Here is a 10,440-nt window from a genome sequence, read left to right on the forward strand (position 1 = left end):
TGTTTATATTTTTATTGGTGGTCAATTCTCGAAAGATTGAATGTAACTAAAGTCGTATGTGGTAGCCACTTCCACCCGCGTTGTGATGCTCCCAGACCTCTCGTGTGCTCACCTGCCACTCGTACCACACCTTGTCCGCATCGACGCAGCGCCAGAACTTGACTGAGATTGTCTGTCCCTCCTTGAGGGTCCTCGGATGCTGCAAGAACACGATTAGAACGATTAACCATTATGATCAATGAAAAGCCGGGACCGAACGCCATCACTTACTGTCGGAAAGAACATGGGAAACCACGAGAACATGCCGGGCGTGTGGGTCAGTGGGTTGATGCTCAGGTGGATATCCTTATAAAGCATTGTATCAAAATAGCCACCAATGCCATGTAGCACGCAGTCTTTTTGGACAGTAAAAGAGATCTCCTTGCAGCGTGTATTGTCAATAGTCGCCTCACGATTCGGATGTGAGAATTCAAACAGAGCTTGGGGATTGTCAATGTGATAAACGTTTTTGAGGAGTGATACATAACCATAGTCGAAGGCTGGAACGATGGTGTCCATCTGGCTGACATTCTGATGCAGCACTGCTGACATGATTGGATTGATGTACGACGTTGACTTGTAGGGTATGCTTATGCCATCCGTTTTGAGCAGCTTCAATGCGCCGTCAAGGCACTCTGGCGACAGTTCGTTATCCCCAAACGAGCCAAGCAGCTCGGAGACGAGAATATCAGCCTGCTCTGGAGGTGAAAAGTCGCGCATGTCCTTGGAGAATATGTGCACATCTAAATTATAATTAGAATCAGGATAACTCATATCCGTTTTTCACTCTCTGCTGCTTACCTTTGTCTTCCCAAAGAGTATCTACCATATGGGAGAGGGTGCGAATGGCATTGGAATTCTTTTCGATGATGTAGAGTCGCACCTGACGCTTTGTCAATTCCGCGGCATTAAAGATGGCCCTCGCTAAAGGACCACGTCCCCCACCCAGCAACATCACTACGGTCTGGAGATTGAATGTCAGGGATTAGCTGGAATCTGAGCCCAATTGAAGACTAGTTTCCTTACCAGCTTGTTCGGCGCGTCTATGTCGCTCACTCGATCAATCAGAGCCGCTTTTACCGCGTTCTGGTAGATTTTATACTTCACTGGATCCGACTCGAACACCTCGTATGTATAGCTATCCAGATTATCGAAGAGAGGTTGCAGTGGAATCTCCAGAACGTTTTCATAACTAATTGGCAAAGGGTTAGTGTGCGGATGAAAGATTCTGCTCTGCTCCACAGACACTTACCTATTAAGAATGTGGCTGTCGTTGTGGTCACTGGCGAGTTTCCGCAAATAATCGGCGTACTGGGAAATAGACAGGTCATTCGGATTGGCGGAGATTATTATATTGGCCCGTGCCGAGAGAAAGTGGCCTATGACTATCTGCCACTGCTTCTGCAGAACATAGTAGTTGGCTTTGTTTCGGATGAACAGAGAGGATGGAATGATAATGGCTTCGATGGGCTCGCCTAGCCACCGGCGAACCGTCTCCTTACTGGGACGATTCAAGTCATTCAGCTCAATTACAACTTTCACTTTGCTGTTGTGCTTGACGGCAAAGCGCAGGCTATTCCACCAAGTCCATGGATCTTTCGCCTCCGCCTCGGCTATTTCTGCATCGGTGACGTCTTTGCGGTGCTCGAAGCTACCTATCTCTGGGTTGCTGATTGGTACTTGTATAAACCAGTTGCCTAAATGGAAATTAAACATATACATTTTTAATTGGATTCGTTTTACGGCAGTTTACACGCATAACCTTTCGTTTTGGCCCTTACGATCTCGGCCAAGTTGTCGATATTTGGTCCCCGCAGTCGCTTCATCATGCTACCAACATTCTGCAAATGCTCCGCCCATGCTACATCTCGAAGGAGAATCTGTTTGGCATGCTCGCGTAACTTGGGGTTCGGGGAATCGACATCCACATCGGACAGCAAGAAAATCATCTTCGAGTTCCAGTCGACAGCGTTCAGCAATGTGCCCGGGTATGTGGGGTCCGTCTCATATGGGTCCAGCGGGACCATATTAGCATTGATCGATGTGGCCACCACATTGTAGTTGTTAGCATTAGCGTGTTGTATCAGTTTTGGTATACTGTTCGTGCTCTCATGCAGAAGGCAAACGTATAATTTCATTTTAAAAATATGAGTCGTCAAAAACGCGGTCACCGGCTTGATTGAACGAACTTAACCTTCTTAGCCCCCTCGAATTAAACAGGTGAACAGCTTGAGTTAAGCCGCGGAAAATAATACTGTATGTACATATTACTGGTAGGTCAAATATCTTTCACCTGAACTTCGCTTCAATTCTTCAAGATTTAAAATTTTCGTGGAGTGAATTTTTAATTGTGGTTGACAACGGGCTAATCGTTCTCTGTCCTTAATTTAATAGTGCTGCCACACAGTTTTTGAGACCAGGCTACCATACCGTTCGATAATATGTTGATATTTTGTTTTCTAATTTGTTGCTGATAATTCGCTTGTTTTCTTATTTGTGGGTGGAGCTTTGCCTCGTTTGGCATACTTGAAGTACCTTGGCACCAGTCAGCTGAACGCTTCATGGCGAACCGTGATGTATTCTCCAAAATCCTGCCAAATGTCAAGTTGGCCACTCGATACGATGAAGACGGACGCGAAGTTCAGGTAACTACATCTGAGCCAGCTGAAATGCCTCTTAGTAATGGCCGTTCTTGTTCTTTAGGTGGAGAGTCGCGAGGACTCGGATGCGACAGCAAAGCAGCAGGACACTTTCGACATTCTAGTGGACGCCGGCTACTATCGGGCCCGCATCAAAGGCCTGTCCGCCTTCGACAAGGTTGTGGGCGGCATGACTTGGTGCATCGAATGCGCCGACTATGACGTGGACGTGGATCTGCTCTTCCACGAAAGTCTATCGATTGGCCAAAAAATGTAAAATTAACCCTTCGAATTTCTTGGAAAAGAATTTGATCCATCTTATATATCTGCAGAGCTCTCGTGGAAAAGATTGTTTCGGTTCTGATCGATATGAAGTGTCCACATAGCTTGGAGCCGCATCAAGTGCAGGGTCTGGAGTTTTTAGCCATTCATCCCGTCATCCAGTGGCTAGTGAAGACTTCGGTAAGTAGCTTTTCCACCGATGTATGCATATAAATAGAGAAAACCTCTTTGCAGGTGGAAAACCGAGCTGTGCGTGGACACCGCTTGAAGAAATTTGCCATTGGGGAGTTCCACAATCATTATCAGTATAAAAGCGACAAAGACAATCTGACCAAAATACGTCTTGCCTCTGCCAATATAAAGACGATTCAGGATCTCTACAGCCCATTTAGGATGTACCAACGCCAGGAAACAGCTGAAGATGATGAAGTGTCGCGGGTGCGCATGACGCTACTTGAGTACGGAGATCCAGGGCCGACGTTCAAGGCAAGCGCAGGCCGCAAGGCAGGGTTGGTCCCCGACGAGGCAGATGAGGTGAGAACAAATAAATTCTTTTAAAATGCCTAAAAAAAAACTACGAGAATGTTTTCTTTAGTCACTTGTTCTGGAGCAGTACCTTCGTACCCTATCGCTGGCTAAAGCAGACTTGAAGGGCACTCAGAAACGTATAGATCTCGATCCCACTGTGCGGCATGCACTACAGCTGCACTATGCGGAATTTAAGCTGGAAATGGAAACCGATACGCAGGAACTGAAGACACAAAATCAACAGAAACGCCTAGAGGCAGCCAAAATTGCGTTGGAGCATAAGGTGAAACGCTTCTGCAAAGAGAATGAGCAACTTGAAGAGGCGGAAAAGGAGCAGAGCCAGAAAACCGAAGAAAAGGAAGAGCAGCTGAAGACCCTCAAAGCTGAACTAAAGACTCACAAAGAAACGGAAGAGAGTGCGGACTCAAAGTGAGTTCGAAACTGTTAGATGGATTTTGATAAATGATGTTACATGATTATCTCTCTAGGCTGCTGGAAAAGGTAAAGACTCTGTTGAGGCAGCACGATGAGCTAAAAAAGAGTGAGGCGGAATTCAAGGAGTCCTGTCGGACGGATTTGGCCAACCTACAGCAACAGATTGAGTAAGATTGAAACTTTTAAAGTATAAAGTAGCCTAAATCATACATTCTACTGCAGTGAATTGGAAGCCTTTAGTGCCCAGGATGCGGAAGCTCAGGCAGCTGCCTTGGCAGGGGAAGAAAAGCGGCTCAAGGATCTGCGACTGAAGGTGGCCAAACGAAATCGCGGCATTGTGGCCATTGAACGGAAGCTGGACGCGATACCCGATCGCACAGAGCTGGCCCAGTACCAGCGACGCTTCCACGAACTCTACAACGAAATGAGTGGCAAGCACTTGGAAACAAAGCAATATTATATACTGTACAATACGCTGAACGACAAAAAGCGCTACCTGGAGAAGGAGCTGACGATGCTGAACTCCGTCTGCGAGGCCTACAACGAGGGCATGATGAGTCCCCATGGACGTGAGGACTTCATACGGCAGTTCGAGACGATTGTGGATGGAGTGAAGAGTGCCCAGGACAAGGTGCGTCACAAGTACAACGAGGAGCGTATGCGACGAGACGAGCTGAATGAGGAATTGCAATCCCTGCTCGAACTCCAACGCCAGTATGCCTCGGCCGTCAAGCAACTCACCCGCGAGTGCCAGCGATGCGAGCAACTGCAGCAGCACCTCAAGTCAATTAAAAGTAGGACACAGTCCTAGCCCCGCAATATGACATTTAATTAATTGGTTAATCCTCCGCGAGAGCGGACTATCCTCGAGGGGCCCTCGCAAAATTACTTAGTAAATTTGTTCAATAAATTATCTCCCCGTAATTGTGGTGCAAGTTTCCGAGAATTTGTTTTTGACTGAGTGGAGCCCAAGGATTCCCCTAGAGGGGATCAAGTGTACACGCCCCAATGATGCCCATTTGTCATGCTTAACTTTAACCTTTGGCAGTGCAGTTTCACATTTCCCAGAGACCCACGATTATAGTATAAGCGTATATTCGTGTATTTATGGAATTTCTGCCCCTATTGCTGCTTCTGCTGGTCGCTGGGTTCGCAGCATTTTAAATCCATATAGTGGAAGAGATAAAGCATCTGGCATGCACCAAAATACATTTGCATATTTACAGAGAAAGCAATTCAAATTGCCACCACAAGCTCTCTTCATTCCATTCAATTTGATTCTCCAATTAAGATGCGGACCGCTTACTGCCACGAACCGCAATCAGAGCCACTTCATGGGGGCAGAAGCACGGCGCAGGGAGCTCGGATCCCGGAGAAGCATGCCCCAGCTGACGGTGTTTTCTGTTAATTAATGTCCTTGCACCTTAACATTGAATTCAAGCTGAGCAATTGCAATTACACTTTATTGCGTGGCAATCAATTCCATTCAACAAGTGACATTGAGACAGAGACATACTTTCTTCCACCTCCTGGCTGCCAGCACTTCCTCAGATGGCTCCGCTTGTCCAGCCACCGAGGAAACCTTCGGCCAGTGTCAATGATAAATTTTTAGCATACATATAAGAAATATTTAAAGGGAGCCTTGGTGCTGGATTGAGCCATGTGCAGGGACTCAATAGAGTCCTTCACAGACAGTTGAACTACACCAATCGGCTGGCTCCTGGCTTCCATTGTGATAGTGAGGTCTGCCGCGCCGTTTTGCCTCCTCTAAATACCTCCGCTTTTCCTTATCACACTGTGAACACACTCGCGCATACAGCACCTACAAACATACATTCATACATACATACATACATACATACATACATATATGTATATATATATGTACATATATACGACACGTATACTCATCGAGCAACCAGCCAGCCATGTCGAAGAGTTGGGTATCTCTGGTGGAGGTGGAGGTCGTAGTTCCATGACTTTTCCCTCGGTAAAAGTGAAAGGAACAGGCCATAGGGGGAGCGGGCGAACAAGGGACGATCCCGCGTTTCCTCATTTATATTTGCTTTGGCTGTTTCCCCAAACCAAACCAAACAGGCACGCACACATGCAGCACAAAGGCTGAAAGGGATGGAGAAGAAAAGAGATAGAGAGTAATGCTAAAAAGATAGCGAGGAACGGAACACACATACGAGAACGAGTATAAGCCTTGACAAGAGTCAATCAGCATATTTGCTCGATGGAGGGAGCATGCCAAGCGGATAATCGATTCGAAATGTGTTTGAATAACAAATTACTGGAAATTGTGAATGCGAAAGTCATTGTAGCACATACATACATACATTTGTATACGAGAATACGGGTATAGAAACGTATGAGCGTGTGTGGACCCATCCTTTTCGGGTGAGAATTAAATGTATGCATCTGAGAAGTCAAAGCCGCCAGATTTTGCTGGCAACGTCTCCATCCTGACAGGCGACAAAGCTATGGCGGCACGTATGCTTATGGGACAAGGTCTGGATGTCTGCCCTGTTAACCACTTGTTGGCCTGTTGGTGACTGAACTTTTATCTCGAACTATTGAACTTTGGGGCACAAACAATGAACTGCCTTATTGTCAGAAAGAATGCCGTGTGGAACGTGGGGGTGGCTGTAGTTATCTCCCCCTATATCTGGATGGAAAAAGCAATAATACCCATCCACAGATGTTATTCCTTTGAGGAGGGGGAACGGGAAGGCTTAGCCACATGATGTGCGCAGAACTATAATTTTATTTCTGTGCTATTTAAATAATCACCCAAAATCGGTCAGAGTCGAAAGTTGGGGTTCGATTTGGTCAAGTGTCAGTGCACCTTTGGTAAACAAAGAGAGTGCCCTCTGGCTCTGGCGTGCATGCATCCTTCAGACATCTACACGACAACATACGCCGCAGACAAGTTTAAATCAAGCCACAGTAAAACATGCATTAATCAACTTCAGCAATGAACCAAGTTGCCCCCAGGACTAGGACTAGGAGCAGGACCAGGACCAGAACCCGACCCTAATCTCCCCCTCCACACTGCCATCAATTTGTCAATGTGTCACATGCGAGGGGAGCGGTCTATGATCAGCCGAAAGGAAATTTTCGAGCATTGATTTAATTAATTTATGTTATCCTGGCGGCCCTGGCAACAGCCGACAAACGCTAGACGCTTGCCACACGTGGTGTGGCAACTCTGGCCAGCAGTATCAGCATCCCATTCAACAGGTCTGTCCGCCAGCTTCCGTGCGAGGGACGAACAAAGCTTTCGGCAAAAGCTCGGATAAAGGCATGAATGAAAAGCGTCGTTTTACAACCGGCCGAACGACGATTTGTTCTCGGCCCAGTTCGGTGGCTGCTGCTGCTGCAGGCTGGGCTCTATTTTCTCATTGCCCCGCTAACCAGGCACTTGAACGCACACGGCGTGGACTCCGCAATATAAGAATCTACATCGACATCCACATTGGGATCTCGGGATCGTCTTCGTTCCGTTCCGTTCCGTTTTGTGCGCGGTTCCATTCAAAAAGGGGCGAATCATCATTTCATTTGAATTTTTATTCAATAAAAAAGTGCACAAAAAGAAATTCATAATAAAAAAATAAGAATAATAATAAAACGAATCCTAAAGCTACAAATGTAAATGGTACCCATTCCACAATACCCCCCTCCCAGTGCGGAGCGATTCTGTGTGTGTTTGTGAGTGTGGAAATATGCAAAGATTGGCGCAAGTTGCGAGGCGTAAAAATATTCAAATTTCATGTTGAAATTACTGCACGCATTTTTAAATAATCCAATGCCAGCGGAAAAAGTGTACAAGTAATCGGGAAGCAGGCAGCGGCTCTCAAATACGGCATATAACGAAGCGCGACCCACGAGGCATCTGCTAATAGGATTACGCATCACCTCCGGTCCCGACAGTTGTCCGGATTAGCACCAACAACAACCGCAACAGCCAGAGTATCCGCCAAGTCCCTTCTTGAACAGAGGAAACAGATTAAAAGGTATTCTACCCCTCACATAATTGGCTATTCGTGGAAGTGCACCCAAATTCTTAATCTTGCTGCCACCACATGGCGTATGCGTGATTTCCCCATTGAACAACCTGTCCGTACGAGTATCTCCGGCTAATTGTTAACTATAGTCATAGGACACATACAAACGTATTAATAACCAACTTGGTCCCATATTAATTGGCATCCGCCATCAGTGGGCCAGGGGGAGTCCACCTCTCAGGAGGAGCTCCATAAACTCCATAAATATCACATTTTATTAAACAAAACCCGAATCCATTTGCGTTATTGCGTTTACGTGCACGAATGTTAATTGAAGCAGCTCGCCTTTTCAGGAGGGTGCCAGGTAGATCCCCCCACAGCACCACCTCTGCACCACCTCCACACCACATCCCAGGTTATGGCCAGCAAACCACCAAAACAGATTAGATAAGTCGACTGCGATGGTGGCTCGAGTTATTAGCGAACAAAGGGGGGATGTTGATGACGAGTCAAGTGGCAATGGGAGCGTGTGGGTGGATTGGAGGCATGGTAGAGGATGGCATGGGGCGTCCAAGGGGGCGCATCATACTATATGTGGAGAAATGAATATTCATAATGAGGCGCCAGTTACACATTTCCCGTCGAAGCATGAAAAGCAAATTACGCACAAAATAATTGACATTAGCATATTTTGTGCATGCTGTTCGAGCGTGTGTATCTCTCTGTCTCCCTCTTCTTTCTTGTGTGTGTGTGTGTGTGTGTTAAATGTTTCCTGGATATCCTTTGAGAAAATGGCTTTCAATTTAAAGAGCCCTGTGTTCCGTTCCTCTCCGTATTTTGATTGAACTTGAAAGTCTCCGTGCATACCCACCCCCCCCCCCCACGTCGTATACGTGATGTGTCTAAGCGGATTAAAGCCAGATAGAATAGTGGTTGAGTGGGGTGCATTGGTGCTATGGCAGTATTTTATATTAAATAAACATTCGTTCTAGCATAGCTCTGCGGGAAGTTCTAATTGATGCCTCCAGCTGGGCTTCCCCCAGCACTTGTTTTTTTCATCTCTCGACAGCCGACGAACGGAAATGGGAAAAAGAAGAGCAGGAAAATTTGTTTTCAATATGGACATGTGTTTACTTATTTATGCCTCTCCACGGACAGTACGAGTATTCCCCTGCAGTGTTCCTTCGTTTGGGTTCCCGGGCACCCACTTGGACAATCATAATCCCCCTAACTGAGGCAAGTGTAAACGATTCCTTGGGGGCATAAACATCACACGCTAACTCGCTGCCTCTTTGCTTCACAGCCCCACTTAATCATTACAAATGAGCCTCACACACACACACAGACACACTCTGCAACACACGCACACTCCCACAACCGCACAGTGGGCCACATTTATGGCTCGTTAGCAATTCGAGTTGCGGCAAAAGAAAGGGGAAAGGAGGCAAACGCGGGAGCGTGTGGCCAGCGCGGTTTGTGACTCTTAGCGGGCGTGGGGTATGGTGGCCATTCAAGAGTTAATTGCCAAGATTTTTGCTGCAAGCATCTGGTTGCCCTTCTTAAATGGTTTCATGGTCAAAAGGGGAAGATGTAAACATTGAAAGTGGCTGGATAAATGTTAAAGGAGGAGCAGAACGGACCTCCTGCCACCTGCCTCCTTCTACATTTTATCAAAGTCAAGTCTTATCTTGAACGAAAAATGCTTGCAGCTGAAGTTGATAAATGGATTTAGTTCGATTTTATAGCTAAAAATCGATGCGACCATTTGAATCTCTCTGAACTGAAACCAATTTCGGAGTCGATTCGAGCCAAGACAATGGACCAGTTCGGTCAAAGACCCTCTCTTACCCCTGTAAGACCTGACGCATCGAGGGCAACCCCTCACCGTTTGCTTCGCCAAAAAAACCAAAATTGCACTTAAAATTGAATGCCTTGGCAGAAGAGCGTGCAACCCAGAGATAATCTATAGCATAAAATCACGCGACAGTATACGCTACTGCGGCTGCCTCCAGCCAGACAAAGGACAGGACAAAGGATCAACTGCAATTTGGGTATTTCTCTGTCTGTGTTTGAGAGCGTGGTGGCTTGTGGTGTGAGTGCTGCTGATGCCCCGTCCTTTGTGGCAGCCCCTCGAGTGGAAATGACATCAAGAAATTCGCATTGGTGCTTCATTTTCGCGCTCGTTTTGATTATCAGCCATTGCATTTGCATTTCCATTTTCAGACCTCCAAGTGACTCACAGACTCACTGCAACTGTTTAGCTATAGATGCATACTATATATAGATATTTGTATGGATGTGCATATATATCTATCTATCTATGTATATGTGCAGACATTTTTTGGTCATTTGGCAGCTTGTATTTATCATTAGCTCCGGCGATGCTGCTGGCATATGAAAGGGAATTGTTTATTTGGGGTTTCCTATCGGAAGAGAGATTCAGACAGAGATGGAGCCATAGCCATTCAAACTGTTGGAAAGCTGATACTTTCATGACAGGATTCATC

The 10,440-nt window shown here is 46.3% G+C and overlaps 2 protein-coding genes across 2 annotated transcripts; one reads left to right on the plus strand and one right to left on the minus strand.

Moving 5' to 3' along the window:
• Window positions 1-17: 17 nt before the first annotated feature.
• On the minus strand, window positions 18-2,276 carry LOC6590738 (protein arginine N-methyltransferase 5). Its single transcript, XM_002015965.2, has 6 exons — window positions 1,802-2,276; window positions 1,292-1,736; window positions 1,066-1,231; window positions 841-1,003; window positions 271-782; window positions 18-199 (listed from the first exon to the last, which is right to left on the minus strand). Exons 1-6 carry the CDS (start codon window positions 2,175-2,177, stop codon window positions 47-49), a joined length of 1,815 nt encoding a protein of 604 aa, XP_002016001.1. The 5' UTR covers window positions 2,178-2,276; the 3' UTR covers window positions 18-46.
• Window positions 2,277-2,506: 230 nt separating this feature from the next.
• Window positions 2,507-4,863, plus strand: LOC6590739 (coiled-coil domain-containing protein 93). The gene is made up of 7 exons (XM_002015966.2): window positions 2,507-2,684; window positions 2,743-2,951; window positions 3,011-3,140; window positions 3,195-3,494; window positions 3,556-3,917; window positions 3,977-4,090; window positions 4,146-4,863. The coding sequence occupies exons 1-7, from the start codon at window positions 2,601-2,603 to the stop codon at window positions 4,732-4,734; spliced, it is 1,788 nt and encodes a 595-aa protein (XP_002016002.1). The 5' UTR covers window positions 2,507-2,600; the 3' UTR covers window positions 4,735-4,863.
• Window positions 4,864-10,440: the final 5,577 nt, after the last annotated feature.

This window comes from Drosophila persimilis, unplaced genomic scaffold (genome assembly GCF_003286085.1).
Source record: "Drosophila persimilis strain 14011-0111.01,24,50 unplaced genomic scaffold, DperRS2 tig00000002-arrow-pilon, whole genome shotgun sequence".
Lineage (NCBI taxonomy): Eukaryota > Metazoa > Arthropoda > Insecta > Diptera > Drosophilidae > Drosophila > Drosophila persimilis.